This window comes from Rattus norvegicus, chromosome 2 (assembly GCF_036323735.1).
Source record: "Rattus norvegicus strain BN/NHsdMcwi chromosome 2, GRCr8, whole genome shotgun sequence".
Taxonomy (NCBI): Eukaryota; Metazoa; Chordata; class Mammalia; order Rodentia; family Muridae; genus Rattus; species Rattus norvegicus.
This window is the reverse complement of record NC_086020.1, coordinates 151,613,605-151,639,439: the sequence shown is the minus strand read 5'-3', so window position 1 is coordinate 151,639,439 and position 25,835 is coordinate 151,613,605. Positions and strand designations below refer to the sequence as shown.

General features: G+C 42.1%; 1 protein-coding gene across 4 annotated transcripts in view; it reads right to left on the bottom strand.

Annotated features, from left to right (window-relative positions):
- Window positions 1-25,835, bottom strand: part of Kcnab1 (potassium voltage-gated channel subfamily A regulatory beta subunit 1) — a 466,662-nt gene that overhangs the window by 274,197 nt on the left and 166,630 nt on the right. Inside the window, exon 1 of one of the 4 annotated variants that reach the window (NM_017303.3) lies at window positions 24,012-24,889. The exons of the other annotated variants lie outside the window; for them this stretch is intronic. Coding sequence (NP_058999.1) covers window positions 24,012-24,232 — 221 coding nt within the window. The 5' untranslated portion in view covers window positions 24,233-24,889. Of the gene's footprint in view, window positions 1-24,011; window positions 24,890-25,835 lie in introns of those variants that run through there. 4 annotated transcript variants of the gene reach the window in all.

The window sequence follows — 25,835 nt, the reverse complement described above, 5'->3', positions numbered from 1 at the left end:
TGGCTGACATGTTCTTTAGATGAGCAATTTTTACACACTTCAGGGAGAGGGCTGAGTGATGAGCTTATAACAATCTATCTTCTAAAATTATTATTTTAACTAAACTACATATGTGTATGTACTTCTGTATAGGTCAGAGGAGGAAGTTGAACCCCTTGGAGCTGGAGTTACAGGTAGTGGTGAACTACCTAATAGGGGTGCTGAGGACTAAAGTTTGGTTCCTTGCAATAGCAGCAAGCATTCCTAACTACTCTTCATGGTAGAATTTGGCCTTCAAATGAGCATAGAATTAATCTTATTAGGAGACATTTGCTATGTCCACAGTTGGCTTTTGTACATAACCTTTGGGGAGATTTTATTGATTTTAGCCTATTAAAATCCCCTTCCTTGTGTTTAGAAAAGTGTTTGATTTTTGTCCTTTTGAAGATCCCTAGGAACATATCTCCTTGAAGGTAAAAACAAAGCCTTATTTTTAATCTTAAGTTTAATATGCAAATTTCTTACCAGAGGAGGTATAACTCTGCTATATAGATGTGGTGTCAATATTTGTCACCTACTTGCTCAGGGGTGGCACTCACACTATCAGCTTTCACAAGAAACAACATACCACTGCTTTGGTGTGTGGCACTAAGTTGCACTAAGCTCCACCCCTTCTAATAACATCATTACCAAAGTTACTAATTCTTTTCCAGGAGTGGGGCAGAGTAGTTTAATATACTAGACAGCAGCAGAAATATAAGTAGCATAAATAAAATGTGCCACAAATGCGCTGTCCCAGCGCTGACTTCTGTCTCTGTGAGGAGACAGGATCTTGCCTTCTAAGTAGAATACTGTCACCAAGGTACAGAGCCTCAGACCCCACTGCTATACCCAGTTACATTTTAAACCCTTAAAAGGGATGAAGCATACTTGATTAATGCAGCTATAGAAAGATGTAGGAGTAAAACAAATAAACAAACAAAGAAAACAACAACAACAACAACAACAACAACAAAATCATAGCCCCTTGCTCTACCCCTGGGGCATAGGATATTATTCTAAGGGACACTTTTGTCTCCTGTGGTGGTTTGAATAGAAATAGCCCTCAGAGGCTTAAATATTTGAATGCTTGGTCACTGGGGTCATTGGGCAATACTTGAGGGAGATTAGCAGGTATCGTCTTTTTAGAGGAAGTATGTCTCTAGGGGTGGGTTTTGGTGTTTCAGTAGCCCAGGAGAGGCCCATTGACTCTCTCTTCCTGCTACCTGGGGATCCTGATGTAGAACTTTCAACTTCTCCAGCACCATGATGTCTGCTTGAGTGCTGTCATGCTTCCCGCCATGATGACAATTGACTAACCCTCTGAAGCCATAAGCAACCCTAATTAAATGCTTTAGCTTTATAAGGGTTGTCATGGTTATGGTGTCTTTCATAGAAATAATGACTAAGATACCTTCTTTCTCTTTATTTCAGAACAGCCATCATTCTGGGCCCCCTTCCCTCCGTCATATCAATGTTGAAGAGTTTAAAGTGATTTCCATTACACCTAGTGGAGCTGAATTTCTCATCTGAGAGTTTGGGTATCCCTGTAGGTTGCCTATGCTCAGCTCTCCACATACCTGTGCCTCTGCATGAGCCAAGCCAACTCACATGGCTCACCTTTCTCACAGGCTTACTCATCTATTACCTATATTCAATAGTAAGACACAAGCTACACCCGACTCCCTTGCTAGTTGGGCCAGAGCTGGTCTATCCCTTTCCTATGCCTCATCAACATACTCTTGCCATAACTCTTTGGGATATAAACTTCAATTGGTTTTATTTTCTGCTCACTGCTTTCAACTCCTTTGAACCAGTCCCACCTGTTTTCCCCTGAGTGCGAACTTCCACTGAGGCTGTGTTGGGGTCAAGTCCATAAGCGTTGAATTACTTTATTCTTAAAACACTTTCTAAGACTCAGCTATGTTCTTTAAAATGCCAACCTCATATTTAATTTACAACTCTCTCCTTCATCTGTAGTAGGCTACTCTAGGCCTCACACTCAGCATATAAGAGTGGGAGAAAAGGAGAAATGTCTGGACCTGAGACACAGCTTTCTTTTTCTTTGCACATTTTTCTAGTGTTGGTCCAAGTAAGCAAGAGATAAAGAAAAATCTCTTCACTGCTCTTCTGGTGGTGTCTGGGTCCTACCTACTGGTCTGGCTTGATTTCTTAAAGCTGAGCAGATAGATGATGGTAAGCAGTTCTCAGGGGATGGGATGTTTTATAACTCAAGTCTATGGGCTCTTACTCCTAGTAATGCATGTGGTCCTGCATCAGGCAGAAGACTGAAAACTGTACTTTCTTTTTGGTACTCAGTGTATAGGGTCTATTAACCCCAATGGATCACACTTTACATATACTTTATATCCTTGCCCCAGGTCACTCCAGCCATCTTTCTCTTGACACTTTATCCCTACTGGAATTTGTCATGGGCTTCAAAACTGCCAAGATGACATTCTGTCAGTATCTGCATTTGAACATGGTGGAACATTACAGAAAGTTTATAATAAGTGTCTCAGAGTTCCCTTCTTGGGTCTGATGAGGACAGAAATAATTTATTCACTTAGGGAGATTGCCAGAGGGGAAAGACCACTATACTGCAAGGAAAACACACTTTCTTTCCACTAAGCCTTACATACTAATTGGGAAGGACAATTTATGGTATGGACTGGTTTGGCTATGGTCTTCTCTGGGATGAGTTAGGTACCTAGGTACTGTCTAATCAATAGGAAACACTACATTAAGCATTCACTTTTCTCTCTGGTTCCTAATGTTATGAATCCCCAGACTTCTACTTTCACTGACTGGCAACTCTTAACCAACAGATTGCTCAAAAAGATGTCACTAATAGTAGGAAATCCTTTGTAAGCTGAGAAAATATAATTGATATTTCATTGGTGCTGACCATGTGGACTGGATGAGCTGGACTTTATAGTCTATAACGTTTAACTAAGTATTTCAAAACTATTAAAGTGCTATTCTATCATCATGTCTAAACTTGAAGTGTTATAGAGCACGTTTAGAAGTCATTCTCTAGAGGTCTCCTCTTTGCTCTGGTGTGGAGGGAAGTACCCCATTCACTTATTTAAGTAAGCAATGCAGGAATCTACTTTATTTTATCATACACTGTCTCCACTGGCAACCCTACAGTGATGCTGAAAATGCAACAGATAATAACTACTTATTTTCCACTTGTATGGGGTACAAGGAGATAACTCTTTGCTCCAGCAATCTGTGACATCTGCTGCTGTCACTTAACTAGGGTGTGGTGAGGTTCTGTGGTTAGAAGAACTGTTGCTCTACTGCACAGGGCTGTGCCTGAGGATGCTTAGTTGTGATTTTCAAAAGTTCAAATGATCCTGAGTTTGACGAATTCAGATTTGAGAAATTCAATCCTAAGTTTGAGAAATTCAGAGTTCTTTTGTCAGGAAAATAGCTATACTATAAGATATCATTTTTTTAAAGCTGATTTTGGAGCTGAGGATGTAACTCAGTCAATAAGGTGCTTTCCATGGTAGTGTGAGAACTGAAGTTTGCATCCTTAAGTGAGTGTAGTAGTCTATGTGTAATCCCAATGGCTAGCAGTTGGAGGTAGGGGACCTCCAGGTAAGCTGGATATCTAGACTAACCAAATTGTGAGCCTTGGGTACAGACAGATATTGCTTTCACAAATAAAGTAAAAAGAAATTGAAGAAAACACCTTACTTCAGCCTCTGGCTTCAACACATAAATGCACACACATATATATGTGCCTATAAATATTCATATATATGTGGGCATGCTTACATATGTGCTGAATAACATACACACACATGCACACACACTCACACACACATGCACACACACATACAGAGAGAGAGAGAGAGAGAGAGAGAGAGAGAGAGAGAGAGAGAGAGAGAACAGAGAAGAGAGCATTGATTTAATATTTATAGGAAAGATCCAGGAATAATCAGATAGTGCAAGTGTGTGTGTGTGTGTGTGTGTGTGTGTGTGTGTGTGTGTGTGAAATCACTCAGCAAACCAGGCTGACCTCAAACTCAGATCTGCCTGCCTCTGTCTTCTGAGTGCTGGAATTAAAGGCATAAGCCACTACAGCCTAGCTACAACACCAATTCTTAATTTGTTTTGATTAAATTTTTATTTTTGAAATTCATATGGATTGCTTTATCCTTACAAGAAAAAAATAATAAACTCCCAGTAAAAGACAAAATAACAAAATGAAAGTGAATGATGATATTAATAAATTCTCAGTATAGGTCAACATGTCACTGATTGATTTTGATAGTCCAGAGGTTGTAAATGCTAATGCTCTGCCACTTGAAAACAAAACCATTCACTTAACAATAGTTACTCAGAAGGTCATATCCACAAGAATGCAGACATTGACTATAAGATACTTGTTAGTTTCACATACATGTGTGGTTTATTTGTCTATTCATGTTTTTGCATATGTATGGGCACACATCTAGGTAGGTGCCCATGCTCATGTGTGCATGCATAAAGAAGCCCAAGGTTGATGTTAGGAATGATCTTCATCTACTCTTCTAGCTTATTTATTAAAGCAGGGTTTCCTTGTCAAATCCAGAGCTAGCTGATATGATAGTCTGGCTATCCAACTTACTCTGGGGATCCCCTTCTTTGTTCTCTGAAGTTTCAGAGGATCTGAACTCACCCTTCACACTCATGTAGCCAGGGCTTAAGGAGTAAGCAATCCCCCTAGCCTGGTCATAAGATGTTTTCTAACTTTAACTTGATAAATTAAAAATGTCAAAATAAGTGCTTGACTCTTAGCAACCCATAAAAGAGACTTTATCATCACATACATTTTACTGATGAAAGGCTTGCTCAGCATTAATAAGTATAAGTGGCACTCTGGATCCAAAGCCAACTATTCTAATGAATAACCACAGATTAGAAGCTCTATTTGTAAGAAAAACTCAATGTCATGATGAACTTGCCTGCCATTTCTCCCCACTTCCACCCATCCTTGCAGTTCAAGCCACTTCAAACACCACATGTTCTCTCACACATGTAGATTTTAGCTTTGAACCTTTTGTGTGTTTTTACTGGAGTGCAGGAGAATGTCCGAAAACTAGAATAGGGCCACTGACGGTGGAAGCATTAAGGGAAATGGGAATTGTACCATAGGAGTAAAATGAAAGGATAGAGGAAGAATATTCGAGACAGAAAGGTGTGCCAAGTGGGATGACAGGGATGGAGAAACAGGGGACAGAGAAAAGGTTTACTATGATGTTTCTGAAAAATACTGTATGGAAATACATGATCTTGAAACACAAGTAAAAATCACCATAAGAGAGGATAATAGAACATATGTGTTTTGAGAGAAGCTAGGTCCTAAAACATTAAGTGGGGATGGGGTGGGGGCAAAGAGAGGGGAGAAAGGGGAGAGGGAGGAGGGTTAACCAAAATTAATGTTATATAAAGAAACCTTATGAAAACCTACTAGTTTGTAAGCTAATACCATTAAAAAGGCATTTGAGTAGAATTATCCTGAGTGTATGAACAATGCTGCTCCCCCAAAACAAGGGTTATTAAATCAAAATCTCAGTATTAACCATGGGTCACCTATGTATGACCTATTGGTCAACAAGTCTCCAGAAGCACCCAAAACAATACATGCTATTGACATTGCTCTTGGTCGCCTAGTAGATGTTAAGATCCTGTTGCTATAAACATTACACATTTTGATTATAGGGCACAGAGAAACAACTTTGAACTGATAAATTCCTTGCTGGATAGCTTTCCTAGTGCTGTAAGTTACTACGCAGGGGTAGAAAAGACATCATATATAGTGCTGGCCTGTGGGCCTTCATGCTAGAGGCTTTTCAAGGAGATCTCTGGTCTGGCTAGATTTGACAGTTCATACAAAGGGGGAGAGAACTTGGGCAGGGAGGGGAAACTGATTCCATAGCCTCTGCTGCTGGTCCTCTGCTGCTGCTGCCCCTTTGGTTGCTTCAGGAAGTCAGGTTGGGTTGAGCCAGCAGGAGACTGACTAGCCAGCGAGGGGTACAGGGGAGCTTCTGGAGCTAATTTCAGAACAGCAGATCTCTTCCCCAAGCAGCGGTGTTACAGCTCTTAGGACAGAAGCTCAAGGACAATGGAATAATTCCTGCACACCTTTAATCCTTCTAAATAGGATACTTATATACAGTTTTGGGATGGGTCATAGTCTGACAGCAGGTACTTCCTATTGGTTTGGCCTGAGAGCTTGGGAAGACCTCATCTATATATTTGGGGGCGTGGGCCTGCTTCTACGTGACTGATCTGTCTTGAACCTTTGTGACTTGTGGTCATGTCCTCACCTGTGAAGGAGAGACTTGGGGCCTGGAGCATTGCCCTATGTGACTGATCTGTCTCAAATCTCTCTACAGTGGTCTGTGGGGGGCTGTAGCTATGTGAGAGGGTCCTGATCTCCTGGGAGATTAGGAAGCTCTTTCCATCCCTTAGTGTCCCCAGGGCTTTGACTTAACTCCACTGGGAATCAGGATACCTTCCATAGCCCACCACCCCACACTGGCCCCTGTATGTTATAACATTGACCTATGAAGAAAGATGTGCTCATTGGAGCAATAGTAGCAAGGCTGTTTATAGGGGTAAACAATCATTCTCTTGAGATTTGTGACTTGCTCCATAGGATGGAATTCATATCTGGTACTGTTAAATAGTTACAACCCTTAGTTAAGGAGATCGTAGACCCTAGGGAGGAATCTACTGCCATTGTTTTGTGATGTCATGTTGTCAAACTCCCTTCTGAAAATCTGTGCTTCTACACATAAGCACAGATGAGGCCATCTCTCAACTTTGGCCATAGATAGTTCTTTCTGCAGTGAGCAACAGTAAAGATGAAGACTAATAACTTCTCAAAAGCTGAGAATAAGTGACAGAGATATTTGTATCAACCCACTTCCTCCCAAGACCCAGGGACCATCATGGAAGAGTGGGTGGATTGAGTATAAGAACCGGGTGATGGTGAAGATGCTGTGAAAAGCCATCTTCTGGACATGACATGACTGTAGCACACATGAGCTAACTCCAGGAATGGTTCCCTCACAAGACATACACATGACCAAGTCAGATAAAAATCCCACCCTGGATGGAAGATGGTCTACAAGGTCATATCTACTAGCTTACTAATAGCTAAGGAGCTGTTAGTAGATGATAGATATTGAGGGTGTGGGGAGTCAATTTTCTTTGTGTAGTAGCCACTGGAAGATTGCCCATTCCCTGCTGGATGACCCATGGGCACATGGAAAGCACTAACTGGATTTAGTTGCTTAAAAGTAATGAAATTTAAAAAATTTTTAAAGAACGACATGAACTTGGGGAGTTCTGGGAATAACTGGAAGGGGTGAGCTGGGATGCAATCAAGATAAATTGAATACGTTTGTGAAATTTCAAACAGTAAAAATGTTTAAAGTATTTCTGTACATTCTCTTGAAACCACGCCTTGCCTGACCTTCTTTCTTCTGCACTATTTATCTTCACGACAAATAATGTCTCCTGATATGCTAAGCACTGATTTGTTTGGTTTCCTTTCTTCCTATTCTAATTTCTAAGCTTTCAAAGGCAAAGGCTCTGTTTTTGTCCATGTCCTTATCATCAGTACCCAGAACAGTACCTGGCACTGAGCTGGTGCCCAGGGAGTGTTTGTTAATGAATCAGCTCTTTTGAACCCACTGGTCTTAGTAGTCCAAATTCACGCACATGATGCTCTTTTGGGGAGTTTCTATTCTGCAGAATTCCTACTGATTTGGAGTATTAACATATAGGTATAAAAACAAGTTGTAAAAGCAAGAGCATAGCCGATTCTCAACCTCCTGCTGCACTGAGATGGGACTTCTGGATTTAGGTTTCGCACAGTTGCTCCTTCTTTGGCCCAGAGATGAATGAATGAGTGGAGTCACCTTGGTTTCTCTTTCTCAGAGCTGAGGTAAGGGCTCTAAAATGAACACTGAGCCTTACTTTTCTCTTTAGGGTCTAATCTGCACTACAAACTTAACTTCCGTTTTAATAAAATTCTTCCACGTTTTAAGTGAAGACATCAATTCATCTTTTGCAAAAAGAAATGCCCTGGTTAGGAGAGATTTGTTACCAAGAAAATAGTTTCTAATCCTGTGGCAGTAGAAAACAAAAATGAAATGATAAAAAAAATCCAAATTAGAGAAGCTCCCTATTTTCATCAAAATAACTTCTGTTCTGCAATCAAATCAGTAGTCTCTGCCTGGCTAAGTCTGGAGATTCAGCTCTGTACTACGAAGCATATGTCATTGTACTGCTTGGCTGGTTTCCCATCTTGAAATGATGCCTGGATTCTCAGTCTAGCTCTCCTTCCCCTTCTTGCAAAGTGCATGCAAAGAAAGAATTCTGGGCTAAAATCTCAGGTATTGAAAGCACTACACCTGTTAACACTTTTTTTTTGTGTGTGTGAATAATGCTAATTTAAATCTAAAGGACACCCCATCCCTAATTCTTCCAAGCTCAAAGGAAATTTATCCTTAATAGAATACTGAGATCTCAATTGTGGCGTGAGGTTTCAGAGACATTTTATGCAGATCACGCTGAAATTCTGCCTTTAGAGGGTATAGTGAAGAGCCTGTGGTCTGCATAAAATGTCTCCGAAACCTCACTCCACAATGAGCTTATGTGCTGGGAATCGAAAAACCATACTCTCTTCAAATAAGAATGCATTCTACTTTCTTGCGCCCTCTCAGACTGGAGTCTTCAACAGTGCCACCTTACCAGCCCCAGAGTAACTCAACCAGATCCTTCTCTGTAGATTCATCTTAGAAGAAAATGGAGATCTGTCAGGGCTGGAATAGTGGGCCTGAAACTGGGATCTCAAGTGGCCCCAGTGACTGGGCTCTGGGAGGGACTCAGTCTACCAGGCAGCTAAAGTCATCAAGAGGAGGACAGAGTGACTAGATATGCCCACAGAAGCTTCAGTCACTTCCATTGTACAGGGGGCTCTGATCACCACTAAAAGTCCTTTGCCACAAAGGTGAGTTTTACAAGTTCTACACCATCTTTAGGGATTAGTAATTACAAAGCTATAACCATTGTTTATTAAAATACACATTGTCCTCAAAGCATAGTTTTCTAGCTGATATTTTCTATGACTTGGCACATCGTTGCTCAGGGAGTACAGCTTTACAAACCACTTTGCTTTTAGTACCCCGATTTGTAAAGGATAAAGTGATAACTCTATTTTATGAATTCCTATTCTTAGCAGAAGACCAACGAGAAACAAAGGCTCAAGCAGTGTGTGCACAATCACTCCCTCAGGACCCTTCTCATTGCTGCGCTTTCTCTATCAGAACAGGACTGAATGGGCGGCAAATGTTTCTTGAGGACATTTGCATTCTTCAGTGTCAGCACTAGACACTGTATGAGCATTCTTAACCCCTCGCTCTGCTTGCTGCTTCACCTTCTTTACCTTGCAAGTCATGTAATTTTGAGAGACACATTAGATTATGTCCTGGAACAAGCTGGATACAGGTTAATATGACAGAAACTAGGCACAGCTATTAGGGTCTGTCTAGTCATTATAGCAGAATAATCTGGTAGAAAGGAAGGACAGCCCATGCTGTTCAGCAGCCAAGGTCCATAAACAGGATTTCTAGCCTTGAAGGGAAGAATGGTAAACATAAATGTGAAGAGGGAAGATCTCATGACCATTAAGACTGTCTTGGATGCCAGGAAGGTTCTACTGTAATACACAGAAACCGTTGAAGCTTATGGAAGCTGAATTATTCAACTATCCAGCAAACCTTTTTTGATCCCTTACAATTTACCTGGTAGTCATGTGCAGCCTGGGAATGATTAAAACAGGCATAGTATGAAAAAAAATACATACTAAAATTTAGGACTTATTGCAAAGACCTTTTCTCCCTGTCCTCTTGCACCATTCTATGCAAATGTGATATCAATGATAATTATAGTTAACAACTGCTATGTTCCAAGCATTGTTCATGCAATCTTCAAAACAACCAGAAGCTATGAAAAGCTGTTTTGCCAGATCCACTTTAAGGTCCTGATAGCAAAGACAAGGCTGATTAAATGGGTACAATGGTATTCTTTTGCAACATGCAAACCATTAACTTTTCCTAATACACAGACGGAGGGGAAACAGCAGCCAGGATATAAAGTAAATAAAGAAATTAATTTGAAAAATTCATGTGTACAGACACATGCATTCAATCTTAATAGTGGGCTTATATATATATATATATATATATATATATATGATGAATAATTATTAAAACCACTTTGAAAATGTTATTTCATGAGCAAGGTATAAATTTGATGGCTAAATTTTGAAGATGCACTCAATTCTTTCTTGATAATAGCCTGAACCGACAGAGATAAAAATCCAAAAGCCCCACACAGTGGCTGAGTTTTCTATCCGCCTGTAGTTTGTAGAATGAGCTCTGAAATTCTCGACACACGTCACACACTGTGACCTCTGGTCCTAAGTCCACCCTGCTTTCTGATATTGTAGAGAAATACCTGGGTGTCCCACAACCTCACGCCAGCAGGGAGAAACAAAACCCGGGCTGACAATGCAGTGTGCCACTCTTTTTTTTTTCTTTCTTTCTTTTTTTCGGAGCTGGGGACCGAACCCAGGGCCTTGAGCTTGCTAGGCAAGTGCTCTACCACTGAGCTAAATCCCCATACCACTGAGCTAAATCCCCAACCCCGCAGTGTGCCACTCTTAGCTATCCTAAGTGATGCGCATAAGCATGCGTGCTGGCCAGTGAGAGACAGTAATCCCAGAAGGAGACTGAACTGAGAGGTGAAACCAAAAGCCCAGTATTGCAGACTGCACAGTAGATCACTTAATTATGGATTTTGCCCTGACTTCTATTATTAATGATGGGCATAATTCTATTGGTGGCATACTTTCAGACTTTTCTCAAGCCTAAAGACAATGCTGATTAAATTCATTCAAATCCCTGGCATAAATGTTTACTCGAGACAATCAGCATAAAGTAAAACTGTATTGGCAAATAGTGTTATTTATATAACAGAAAACCCTGCCGTTAAGGTATTTCCATCTCAAAACAATAGTAGACACAGCTAGTATCTAAACAGGAATACTAAACAAGCAAAATTACAGACCACTACTCTTAAATGTTTGTGTTTCTAAAACTAATTGTTAAAATAAGACCAAGTAATGTGATTAGTCATATCACCACAGGGCAGAACTGCTTTCCTGCTAAGAAACGAGACAGAAGGATGCTTATCAAACTCACACATTTGCTTCCCTAGTGGCCACCACTGACTTAGAATCAGGCTGAGTCATTAGTGGGGTGACCATGCATCTTCAGTCTCTTTGTTTTTATTTTATTTTTGTTTTGTTTTGTTTTCTGCTGTCAACAGTAATCAGTGTCATTGTCAGCACATTAAGCACAGGTTAGACATCAGATTCTGTTGACAATACTTTAGAATACACCAAGACTAGGTCTTGTTGTTCCTTCTATCCACAGGGTACTGCCTGAGCATCTTTAGGTATCCTCTTTACTCTACACGTATCACCATTCTGCCCTTTTAGAGAAAGTGGTAACGGGTTAAAAATGAGTAGTTATGTACCACGAGAAGGGCTCTATGGCAAAGCTCATCGATTTCTATTTTACCATCATTTCTGCTGTCGTTACATTCTAACCCCTGCTTTGCCTCCTAGCTCTGGCTTACAGGGTGGCAGCACAACTGATCAGCAGCGGGGTCCAAGGGGCCATGAGACTGAAGGATGCTTACCGAACTCACATTTGCTCATTTCCCTTTCACTCAGGTCTTGTGTTTCTTTTAGCCACCAGGAAAAAAATATTTGTCTACAAGAGACTAACACAAAACAAGCTTGAATTTTAACACTTGATTTCTTTAATTTCTGAGCTTGCTTCTTAACTCAATTTGATTTATAGCCATTTCTACTTCTCCCCAGTCAAGATGCAATCTGGCACTGTTAGCCCTCATTCCAAAAGAAGAGCTAGAGGTTTAAATAGTTTGGCATCAGCAGTCTAATCTTCAGAGCCTAATATTCTAGGAAGTGAGAGGATACTAGGGGGTCTTTGGAAGGTTATATAAAGAACCAAAATGGATACAGAAACTGTGGTACATTTACACAATGGAGTATTCACCTATTAAAAATAATGACTTCATGAAATTCTTAGGCAGGTGGATGGAACTAGAAAATATCATCCTGAGTGAGGTAACCCAGTCACAAAAGCACACAAATGGTATACACTCACTGATACTAGTCCCAAAGCTCAAGTTACAATTCACAAACCACATGAAACTCAAGAAGGAAGACCAAAGTGTCGATGCTTTAGACCTTCTTAGAAGGGGGAAAATACTCACAGGAGAAAATATGGAGACAAAATGTGGAGCAGAGACTGAGGGAAAGGCCATCTAGAGACTGCCTCACCTGGGTGATCCAACCTATATACAGTCACCAAACCCAGACAATATTTCGGATGCCAAGAAGTGCATGCTGACAGGAGCCTGATATAGCTGTCTCCTGCGAGGCTGTGCCAGAGCCTGACAAATACAGAGGAGGATGCTCACAGCCAACCATTGGACTGAGAATGGGGGCCCCAATGGAGGAGGTAGAGAGAGGACTGAAGGAGCTGAAGGGGTTTGCAACCTCATAAGAAGAACAACAATGTCAACCACCAGACCCTCCAGAGACTAAAACACCAACCAAAAAATATACATAGAGGGCCCCATGTCTCCATCCACATATGTAGCAGAGGATGGACTTGTTGGGCACCAAGGGGAGGAGAGGCCCTTGGTCCTGGGAAGGCTTGATGTCCCTGTGTAGGGGAATGCTAGGGTGGGAGGTGGGAGGGAGTGGGTGGGTGAGTGGGTGAGGGAGCACCCTCATAGAAGCAGGAGGAGGGACAATGGGATAGCAGGTTTCTGGAGGGGAAACAGGGAAAGGACAAAACATTTAAAATGCAAATGAAAATATCCAGTGAAAGAAAAAATATAAAAAAATAAGCCTTGAAAAAAAAATCCAAAAAACAAAACAAACAAAAAGAAAAACAAAGAACCAAAACCCACCTCTGTGCATGAGTGTTCTAGTTTCATCCCATTGCTATGATCCGCCACTGACCAATAGCAGCTTGTGGAGGAAAGGGTTTACCTCATCTTACACTTCCAGGTCAGAGTCCACCTCTGAAGGAAGTCAAGGTTAGTATCCAAGGCAAGAACCTGAAGCAGCGACCGTGCAGGAAGGCCGTGTGCTGGCTCAGTCTCTGGCTCTTTCCCGGGCGAGTGTTAGCTAGCTTTCACATAGGACCCAGGACCACTTTGTCCAGGTGAAACCCATAGTGGGATGCCCCCAACCCTTATTAATTAGCAATCAAGACAGTCTCTCTTACAGATCTTCTGACAGGCTAACCTACTCTAGGTGATTTCCCAAATGAAGTGCCCCATGTCAGATAACTCTAGGCTGTGTCAAGTAAACAATCAAAAGCTAACCAGGACAGTCTGCCAAGACAGAGCTTCACAGAGGAAACTACATCAGGGTGAAGACGTTTGGAGATTTCTGCCAGAATATGTCAGGGTTTGATTAATAAGAAAAGCTGTTTTGTGATGAAAATAAAATAACCTAGTGCCTTCAAGTGAATAACATAAAGGCTCAGAGAAAGATTGCACATCCTGGTAAGAAACTCCTTCCCTCCTCCACAGCATGGGCCTGACAGCACTAACAAGGCGGGAACAGCAGGAATGTCACGGAAAGGTGAGGTAGTTCTGCGATGTGAGGTGCACAGGGCTCCACGGATACAGCAGGAGAAAGAATCACTGCTGTTATATACGCCCCGGACCCCAGACGCTAGAAAGGAGGGAGCACATCATACATCACTGGTTACAGTCAGGAGACCCACAGGCAGACACTGGTTTGATTCAGCTTGATCTTTATGGCTATCATATTGGTTTTCTATTAATATTGCCTAGATTTTAGGGAGGGCATAAAAGAGTCACACCAAAATCCAGCAACAGATGCTAGAATAGTAATTATCAAAGCCTGAGCTGTTGAAAATTTATTATACCAGGTTTACACGGTATAAATGGGGCTTTCATTTCTGATTCAGAGCTAAAACTGTAAACCCTCTTTACTCTGGAATTTCAATGATCCCATTGCTCTTTTGCTGTCTTGTCTCACAAATCTTACACTCTAGAGATCATGATTGGAAAGGAGTGCTGTTCCTACAGGATCCCCTTAGCTCTGCTTTTTTACATACATGTTCACATAATCTGAGGCAGGCTATAGGATGATTGGCTGTGAAGAATATCTCTGCCCTAGTCACTGAACCCATGAATCTATTTTCTTCTCTGATAAAGGGACTTTATAGGCATAATGAAGCCAGCGGTCTTTCGATGGAAATATTATCCTGGATTGCCAAGATTGCCCTGCTGTTACCAGATAAAATCTGGTAAGAGTGAAGAAAAGGGTCAAAGTCAGAAAAGACGTAAAGATTGAAGCAGAACTTGGAGTGTTATGCTTTAAGAGGGAGGAAGACTTCACAGGCCACGGAATGGAGATGACTTCTCCAAGTAGAAGAGGGAAGGGAATCCTTTCTACACTGAAGCCTGCAGAGGAACACAGTCCTGCTGACTTTTGTGTTCCGATTTCTCACTTCTACGTGAAAGAAAAAAAAATACATGGTGCTTTAAGGCACTAGATTTATGGTAATTTATTACAATACAAAACTTAAGTGCATAAAATTTCTCTATTTGCTTTTTTAAACATTAGTTTATTTGGTGTGTGTGTGTGTCTGTGTGCTTGAGGAGGTTAAAGGATGACTCGAACCTTTCCTGTCACCATGTGGGTCATGGGGATCAGACACAGGTCAACAGGCATGGTGGCAAGTACATTTACCCTCTGTGCCATCTCAGCCACTACAGTTTTGCTTAATAGCCCTTGTATCTCTTTAATTCACTTCTTGTTCTAAAATACCACTGGAGAAGTAGATATTTTAACAACTATCTGGCACAAAATCAAACTTTCAGACAACACTCTCGGACTTAGGAGCTATCCTGAGAGTTTATGAGAAGCTGGGCCTCCTGGTTTTCAGAGGACTACCTCCAGAAAAATTGTATTTGAGTTAAAGCAAAAAGTAAGGATCCATGTAATTTTTGAGTCAGTGGTTGTGTCCGACTCATACACATATCCCCACTCCCTCATTGTATTTGGATTTCACAATAATCGTCGTTTATCTTTTCTTCTTTAAAATGGAACAAATATATTTTGCATCACGATGAGGGCCCTCGGGAATAAGACTACTATGATTTCCTCCAGCACTTCCAGTTTTGTAAGTAAATACAAACACTAGAATGCAGAAACGCTTGTGCAAACAGGGATGGGAATCAGTATATTATCGAGTCAGAAGGTCTGGTTGCATTAAATGCCCCAGAGGAACACTGTGCTGGTTCTGGAGCTGAGGGAGAAGCAGCATTCATTAAAGCCACAATACTTCTGCAGTTGATTTTTCATAATGAGCCTGTTGTAGCCTCAGCCCACAGATATTAAATAAAAAAAGTCCAGTAACATGAAAAGCTAGATGAAAACGGAAACCATTTTCAAAGGAAGTGAGAGTTGGGTACTTATTATAATGTGCTTCTTGGGCGCTTTCATTATAACAGGGCTCTGAGAAAGCACATGGGCCTACAAGTAGATGCTAGCTCACCACGGAAGCTGTGTCCCTTGTGGTACACAGTCCCGAGAGATGTTAATGACCAATACAGAAAACTTTTCTTCCTGATTAATAGTATTAATATATAGTTGCCTTTATATCTATGTACCTAAAATATGCTCCAGCACCCAAGAGGCCTGGAGAGATGGCTCAGTGGTTAAGAGCTCTGTCTGCTCTTCCAGAGGACCTGGGTTCAATTCCTACCACTCACGTGTCAGCTCACAACTGTTTGCAACTCACGTTCCAGGAGATTTGACACTCGCATGCAGATATACATGCAGTTAAAACACCAATGCATATAAAATATACAATAAATAAAAAATTATTTTTAAATAAAGTACCTGAGAAAATAAAAGAATACTACAAATCATTAGTTTTTCTATCTAAATCCTCAGATGTTTTTGAAATTTCTGTATTAAACCATTTCCTATTTCTCTATTTCTTCAATTGGCACCATAATAACCTTTAGAGGTGATGATCTTATAGTCTTCAGTTTGTCATAGCATAGATCCCTTTACTCTAAAAAGTTAGAATACTTTTGAATGTTTCATATTACATTTTCAAATATTAGCTAAAATGCCCATTTCTCCTCTTTCAATTAACAGTCCTGATCAAGAAATGAAAGCAAAGGTCCAGAGAAGTTTCTGGATGGAGTAATCTTGTTATCTGCTGTCCAGATGTACCCAACATTGAATGGCTTAGGGAGGAGGTGGTCATCCTGTGATAGGTTTAAATGTTATTAGCACAGTTGGGAATTATAAAATGAGATCGAGGAGGAAAGGAGAGGGCTAGAACCACTCCGGAAATTAGTAAGCTGAGTTGTGGTAATGGTTTTCAAGTGCCGGAACCCTCAGGAGGCAGGAAATTACAGCTAGCTCATTTTCCTTTCATTGGAGAACAGGCACAGAAGATTCCAATGTAGCTTTTAAAGAGGGAACATACCAGAAGGTCTGTTGTATAACCCTGAAGCATATCGAGTCTTGCATAGTGCAGCAGTAGCGCAGTCAGGCCACCTAAACAGGAACAAGAACCAAATGGGAAAGTCTCTTCTTCTCTTTTTCCTAAATGGGAAAGTGTCTGCAGGAGGCTGATCCTCTGTGCACCATTGTGTGTCTCCCTGGTTATCTTACCATTAGCCTTCTGTCTTTATTTCCCTTCCTGACCAGACTGTAGGGTCCCGATAAAAGACAAGAGATCTAAAAATGTTCACCCTTTCCTTTACCCTGAGGACTTAAGAGATTAATGAATGATCTGATTCTGAGAAAGACAAACCAAACTTTTCATGGTTGCCGTGAAAGGAGATTACACAATATTTCTTCAGAGGCCTTTATAAGTAGTTGCTGCATGGAACAAATTGGAAAAAGCAGGGCAGATTTCTCACAAGGGCTGGACCAGATGGCCCGTGCACGTGCTCTCAGAGTCCTCCCTAACTGTCAGTTCCACCAAATAAAAATCACTGCTGGGCTTCTGGTTTGCTTTCCAATCTGGGGAACAGCAAACCAGCCTGTGATGATGTTTAAATATATTTCAAATCTCGCTTTCAGGCAAACTTTGTGGAGCTGTCTCCAGTAACATGGACGGTGGCAGTCTCCAGTAGCTACGTGAGTATTTCTCCTAGCACTGACATGTGGCCCTGTTTGTTCACCTGACCATGACTTAGTGAATCTCCTTCTCAGGCATTGGTATTTTTAGATGCCGTGACGGTATCCGCACTATCATCTGGATGTTAAATCATGTCCGAGTTTAGGATATACAAGCTTATAGATTTGATGTCATGGCACTTTGGGTTCCTTTGCTTCTTCTCAATGTTAAAAAAATGGGCCAAGACCCAGAAGTTGAAAAATAAAAGCTAAAGGTCCACCAAGGACCATGTTCTTGGAGTCAGGAGGCTTGAGTTTGGCCTTATTCATCCCCCTTATTTCCTGGGTAACTTGAGAAATGGTGTTCTACATAAAGCAATGTTGCTGTACAAGTTAGGATCTGAGATTCCCTCAGCAAGTTCCAGGGACAAAGCATTTACAGAGTGATCAGTCTGTCTATATTAATAGCTTTCAGATTGAAAATATCTGCAGTATATTCAGGTTCATCATAAATTGGCCTCAATACTCTACTTTCTAATTCTAATTAGGATTTCTAATTCTAAACTGGTGACAGAACTATTTCTTACACATGAAACATAATTAGTTTCTGATATGAAATCATTTTTATCATGTCTAATTAGTATTCGTCTCAATGGCTTTGACAGTCTTTAAAGTATTTATTTACAAATGTGAGAAGGTGAGAGGACAGATTTCCAAGAATCAATTCTCTTCCTCCTCTATGGGTTCCAGGTGAAGCCAATTGTTAGGTTTTTATTAGTTCTTGCTGGCCCAGCTTTGAAATTCCTAATGGATACTTGTGAACCAATGTTTCTGAAGTCTATTATTCTCATAAAAGTATTTTTTCCTTGCTTAATAGTTTTTGAGACATACTCAAAGAAGCCAAGTTTCCCCTATTTTGATCAAATTTATGTGCCCCAAATCTCATATTACCCACTTCTAAATCTACCAAAGAAAAACTGTTAGTTTGATGAAGTGAGTTTGAAAATCAAAGTGAATCTTGGGAATTTGATTTCTCTTTCAAATTTGATAGGATCCTTTTTTCCTCTCAGAACATCTACCCCATTCTCATAAGTTGAGAAGTTTGCAGAATGCTGACAGGAACCGGATATAGATCTCTCCTGAGAGACACAGCCAGAACATGTCAAATACAGAGGCAAATGCCAGCAGCAAACCACTGAACTGAGAACGGGACCCCTGTTGGAGGAATCAGAGAAAGGACTGAAAGTGAAGGGGCATACAACCCCATATGAACAACAATGCCAACCAACCAGAGCTTCCAGGGACTAAACCACTGCCCAAAGACTATACATGGACTGACCCTGGGCTCCAACTGCATAGGTAGCAGTGAATAGCCTGCTTGGGGCACCAGTAGAAAAGGAAGACCTTGGTCCTGCCAAGGCTGGATCTCCAGTGTAGGGGATTGTTGGGGGGGGGCAGTAATGGGGGTGGGTGGGGAGGGGAAACACCCATATAAAAGGGGAAGGAGAGAGGTTAGGGTGCTGATAGACAGGAAACAGGGAAAGGGAATAACATTTGAAATGTAAATAATAAATACCCAATTTAATACAAATTGAAGAAAAAAATGTTTGCAGAAATGAAAAACAGAAGAGCTTCTACAACATGATGATGCTTCCAAGGAGAGTCACTGAGTGAACTGGGGATTAAAGACTCCACAAGGAGCAACCAAGGGAATAAGATAGTTCTGCAGACTCCATGAATCAGTTCCTGCACATACACAAGTGCTTAGGCCTGGGCAAGAGCACATATATGCATAGCTGTATTCGCCTACCCTATACTTATAGAGCCAGGGAGCTCGGACGTTTGCCTGACAACATCCGGGGGCCCCCTTCCCTCCTACCATTTTCTCACCATCCCATGGATGCCAGACTTCTGGCTGCTGTCTTGCAGAGGTGGAATAAAGTCTGTGAGATTGACTCAGCCACTTCTTCTTAGGAAGGTTCCTCCACCTCCCCATTCTCACCATTTGGCTTCGAGGCAGAGAGGAAAACCCACATCCAAGGGTGTTAGTGCAAATCATAATGGCATTCACCAAATTTTCTCTAATTAAAAGTGTGGCATTTTAAATAACCAGGCTACTCCCTTCTCTGGACTAAGCTCAACTATTTCTATCTGAAGCACAACTACAGAGCTGGCTCTCCTGCATCTTTTCAGCACACCATTTTCTCCCATTTTCCTCCAATGAATACAACACACACACACACACACACACACACACACACACACACACACACACACTGTGCCTTTTATGCAATCAGTTGATAAGATTGATCTTTTGTTTGAATTGCTTCAATTTAAAATCCACCCACTCTTTGTGGGAGGTACTGAACGATGGATGCAACGTGTGCTTAGAGATGAGACTCTAAGGAGTAGCACAGAAGCAGCATCTGGGATAGGATCTGTGCCTTTTCTGTGCAGTTTTTCATTTTGCTAAGATCAAGACTGCCATGAAATTCAATGCACATTCTTTTACTTCAGATCCAAACTCCTACATCTTGGGAGAACTGCCAGTGTAATTGTTGCCTAATTGAACAGATACTGTTCAAACTCCTTGGCGGGTCATCCACTGCTGATGATCACCCTATGTCTTGATGTCTTACTCTATACCCCTAAGATATCACAACATAACCCCCCTGTGGCCGCAAGATTCTTTCTCCCCACTTCTCTGAAAAAAGTCCTCCCAGGGGAGAAAAGGCCATTTCTAAAAGGCAACATTCTGTCAGTTTCCAATAATATAATAGTCTTAAAGAATAAAATTAGAGATGGATGGCAGATTGGTGACTCCCAAGCACTAGTAACTGGAGAGGAAACAATGGGCTTAAAGCAACATCAGGAAGAGGCCTTGCAACTGGGGAAACACTGATCCCACAGTGTGATGAAACCACATAGACACATCCACATGAACACATGCATGGCTGGTGAAACTGGAAACAATTCTATTTTACAAATCAATTTTCAAGGTTTGAAACCATCGTATTATTATGCTACCACCAGAAATTTAATGGGGCACGGATATTGTCTGTATGCTTAAAACATTCCTGAGCGTCTATAATTATTCTTAAAAGTTTAGTGGTAAGTTGCAGCTAGCTACAGACAGAAAAAAATTGAAGGTTTTAATGGAATGCAAAGATTATTTTTCAGGGGTGAAATGTTTTTGCAAAGAAGACTTTGAAATATTGCAAAGCCTATCTTCAGCTTCACATACAGTAGTGGCAAGGCACATTTATGTAACTGTACAGTGGGCGGTTCTATTGTTATGGCTCAAATTTTCTTAATAAAATTGAGTCCATCAAATATGTAAATTATTAGAACTAAAGCAATAGCTTCAGAAGAGGAAGAGGGGTTTGATAAATACAAATATGTGTTATATAATGACAGGAACTCCAAACCACACCAAGCAGCAGCAGCGGTAGCCTTCTAAGAAGTTCCCTTCAAACAGAACAACTCCCAAACAAACAGAAAAAAATAGAAAGTCAGCAAGGAAACCTAGCTTAACCTCTGATTGATTAGCTCTGTGTGGGTTGAAAGGTTCATATGCGTAGGTTCATCTGTCACTTGGAGATTTACCATATATGCAGAATTTCCACCAAACTCTCATGCAGTGGTGAATGCACACCTAAACCATAGGAAAAACGAAACCAAAGTAACTGTCATGCATTACCAAAGCACAGAACCGTCTTAGATATAGACATCCCAGGAGTAAATGTAAGGAAGAATCTTGTTGCTCAGCTAACGGAAACATTCGAACAGCAGCATGTTCCCATAAAAACCTTGAAAAAACTAGCCACATGATATAAGATTCATCCACAGTTATGGTGTGACCATAACTACATTTACAAAATTTAGAAGATTGTACAAATATATTAATGGTTCCTCGATTCCTAGTTTTATGAGCTCTTGACCTATGGTTGGTATTCTTGGCCTTAAGAATTGAGACTTTAACGTCGCAATCACTATAGAAGCAGAAAGAAGGTCATTTATTTCTCAAGGTTATAAGCAGATCTTCAACTGTCAGGGAGCACCGGCCCCTTACAGCAAGGCTGAACCTGAAAGGATAGCTGTAGGCAGTGAGTGGGAGATGTGGGCAGTTACATGGCCAAGATGAAGTCACTCCATATAGACAAATGGCAGCTTCAAATAGAAATATCACCTTAGCCCTATGAGAGTGTGTCATAACAGAAAATTCCAACAGCTACTTGCTGATTATGGTACCTAGCTGATTAAGCTAGTTCCTATGCTTTGTTGGTTTCTGCATTTGAGCGTCCAGTTCTGGTATAGAGAAGATTTGCAATAAATTACTACTGACTAAATGAATACTGCTTCACTCCACGAAATTTCTATGACAGTTTTTGTTTAGTAGACACCAGATTCTGAGCGAATCAATGAACAAAATTCCTGGATTCCCCCTTCCCCCCGAAGGAGTTCTTGGCTATTCCTAAAGGCTCTAATGTGAAACCATCTACAAGAATAAGTACATTATGATCGTAAGTAATCAGTAACTTACTGTTCTCGTTTGTCCCCCAGTCATGTACCCAGATAATGTAAATAAGCCAATCACCTTCCTCATTACACAAAATCACTTACTAATTATTCTTAACAATCACTCCATGTACTCGTAATTATATTCTAGATGAAACAATGTGACAAAAACATAATTCAGGCAACAAAAGTATTCCCACTATTTTGGGTAAGCACATAGTCATTGCCTATTTCCTCTATAACCTAAGAAAGCTTGGCCTGTATACGGCATTACCTCATAATCTCTCTCATGCATATCACTCTGAGTAGAATTTAAAAGGGGGAGGCTGGATTCACACACACATAAAGCACCTGTCCTAGCTGGAGTGGTTGTGAATGAGGAGTGGAAAAGAACCATTTTGTTTAGTTACCACAAACTCAAGAGTGCTGAAGAGCCCAGATGATTGTCAGGAAAGAGCTGTGCTTGGCTTCAAGGGATGAGAGACGTGCAAATGAGTGCTCTCCACACTGACCTTCTGGGGAACGAGACAGTTACAGTCCAATGCAAGTTCAACTGTGTTGACAGGAAAGCTTAGCTTAACCCCTGACTGCAGAAGCCCAGAAAGACAAAACTGTTCCATGGCAATCCCCTCCGATATAACTATGAAGGTGTGACCACCGACAGTAGGGGTGTGACTTAAACTTCTGCCTTACAGGAAATCTGTTCACTGTTCTGCCTTAAATTCTGCAGGTCCTGATTGGAGCCACCCGACCCCGGTGTGCCTTGCTCTTGGACTCTGTCCTGGAGGCAACAACTCATCTCCCCCAGCAGCTTAGCTATTGGCTCAGCAGCACCCTCCATACACAGGACTAAGGCCATTTCTGTCTCACACAGCAGCTACACAGAAACTGCCAGAGCAGTAGAGACTGGGGGCTGTCTCATTTGGAGAAGTCATTGTATGGGGTCCCCAGTCCATCAGGAAAGGAGAGTAGAATGCTCACAGTGCTGACACTTCAGGGGAGAAGATCACAGTCAGGGGGTTTATTTGGTGGTTTGTCCTCACCCTGCAGTTGTGGCTCAGAGCTACTGCTATGGCTGGCTTCCTCCCACTTTGTTCACAGGTTTTCTTTCTCAGTGGCTTGACACCATCAGAAGGACAAGACTCGCTGTTACCATGGAAGGCTTCCATTAACTCCGCAGATGAACTTTCATCAAGGGCAACTTTTATAGAGAAGTTTCAATGCTTACTTCACACAGACAGCACAGGTCTTAAACATACAGTATTTTAATTGTCCTGAGTTCGTCTTATCCTAAACTCTGGTCCCTAGCAAATGAGGGAAAGAATAAAAGAAAGCAGTGAACAGTTCCACCTGCAAATGAGAATAGCCAAAGATCTCGGAGGATGTCAGCGCCTGCTCTTCTCTGGATCCCTAAACACTTAGGAGAAGTGCAGGGGAACTACAGAGCGCAGGTCCAGAGTGCTGGTGCCAAGCAAACAATGAAGTGGCAGGAATTGCGTTATGGAATGGTGAACTGTTTTTACTACAGGAAGATTTCTGTCTATGAAAACAAGACTTCCTTGTGATACAGGAAACAGGAACGCAGACACCCCTGGGCATTGAAAAGCTGGTCCTCTGTATTTAAGTCGCACTCACACTTCATTCACTTCAGGCAGTAATTTAGATTTAAATACAGCAGTGCTCACTCTGTAATTTACCATTATAGGTGTTTCTTGCTACCCCAAACCTTCCTTAAAGGCTGGGCTTAGCATGCTGCCTTGGTCTCTCAAAGGTAAGAAAGAGTGAGGTGTGGGATGGGAAACTGTCCTGAAAAGCATATGCGTAGATCTACACATCAAGCCGGACAAACACTTCTGCTCTTGACAAACTGTCCTGGTAGGAAAGAGTTTCAAGCTCCTCCATGTGTTTTCTCCGCTGTCTGGAATTCATTAAGGTCCTAAGGTGTTCATAACACTTAGAATATACAAAATGGGCCACATCTTAAAAATCGCACACAAGCATGCACAGCAGCTGGGACTTTTTCACCCTTCCCCCTACAAAAGGCTAATTTAAAAGCAAACACCTGAGAATTCTAAATTAAGCAAACCAGCGCTGAGTTAAGTCACTTCAAACACGAAGAAACTGGCTGACCGAACCTTCAAAGAACACAGAAACCCCGGGCAGAGGGACCTCATACCTATATTTCATGCCAGTCTGCTTTGCAGTGGACTCTTTGAGAGAAATGTGATGCTGAGGGGTGAAGGTCCCCAGGCTGCGAGCGATGATAGCGACAGTGCGGAATTTGGCCCGGGCTGCGTTCACCACATTGGGGGCGGTGGAGCTCTGCTTGCTCAGAAGTCGGTCCTCACCATTTCGACTCTTCAAATTGTGCTCTGTGCAGGCTATGGAGACTTGCATTGCTTCCCCGGACAGCGCAAGGTCCTCTCAGAACCCCACAGCACAGGCGGTCGGCAGAGGGTGAGCAGTTGGAGGGGATTTCGGCTGTCTTTTAACCCCTCTTGCCCCCCTTCCTGGATGCCTTCGGAGGAGTCCCAGCAGCTGACTTCAGAACCCACACACAGTGGCAGGAGAGGCTGAGGTGTAGGACAGAGTCCCTGGGACCCAAAGAAGTAAACAGCCAAGCTGGAAGTTGTCTCAGCAGCTGGAGCGCATATCAGCGTCCCCAATCTTCCCAGGTTGTGATCTCGGCTGATTAAACAGCCAGATCCATGTGGTCAGGAGGCTGGTGCAGAAGCCTAGAGCTGAGCATTCATGGTGACTGCACACAGCCCTGCCTGGAGCCAGTCCGAGGTGCCTGAATGCAGAGGGCTGGTTTCTGGGCGCTGGCTCAAAGCAACGCAGGCATACCGCAAGACGCGCTGCCAGCACCCTCTGGATCACAGGCAGGAGGCTCAACTGGAGAGGAGCATCCCAAGAAGCAGCTAACAGCAAGCAGGGCCCCGCGGACCCGTGGTCTCCATCCACTCTGCCTGTCAACTACCTCCCTCCGGAACTTCGGAGGATGCGGAGGTGGAGGCTTCTCAAGACCCCTCCCCACTCATCCTCGGACAAAAGCTGGGTCTCCGGAGCCAGCACTTACTTGGTTAGCGACTGCATAGAATTGCTGGGAGGTCCCTTTAAGGAGCGCCTTGCCTTTGTGTGCAGTGGGAAGGAAAGATCACTGTGACCACTCCTTACTGGAACAGTACCGGGAGGGTTGATCCGTCAGGGGGCTCTGCCTAGATGCCACCAAATCTTGCTGCAGCACAAGAGTTGAGACGGGGGAAGGCTGAGTGGGGTGCTCCCAGAACAGCACGCTACTGATTAACACGTGAATACTCTTTTGACTTGCTGGAACACAGCTTGGAATTCTGCTATTAGCCCTGTCAGGGTTCATATCGCCTCTGCATGTTATTTCTTATGCAGATAAGTTAGAAGTTTCCTGAAAAGCCACAGTGCAGTCTAGTTGCAGTGGGGTCTGCTAACTTACTGCAAATTTATTTAAAATACCAGAGACATCTGGAATGCTGCAGGGAGCATGGGTCCTTCACACTGGAGGGGACAGGCAGGGGTGGGTGCAATGGGGGAGAAACAGGTCAACATTAAGGCCCAGAAGGTTCAGAAAAGTAGCAGGATCCAAATATACCATTCTTAAGAGTGGTACCCACACTGGGTACACCAGAACGAAGGAATGAATTTCAGGAGCCCAGAGAATATTCTTCATTTTGATCCATTACCCACATTTCAGGGGAGTTTCTCTTAGTCTGCTCCTGGGAAGCATGACAACGTCCAGAGTTTCAGGAGGAAGCCATGAAAACTCAGGCAGACCTCCTAGAGGTATGAGACTCCCCTGTGGCAGGGACAATGGGTCTGATTTGATTAGCAGAAGTTCAGGAAGCATGTGCAGGGATGACATTCCCTGCCTGTATAAATTAATAAATAAAACAGTGGTCTGACCACTCCTGTCCAAGTAAATAAAGTTGCAGGAATGAAATCCTCAAGGGGACTCTATGCTTGTGTT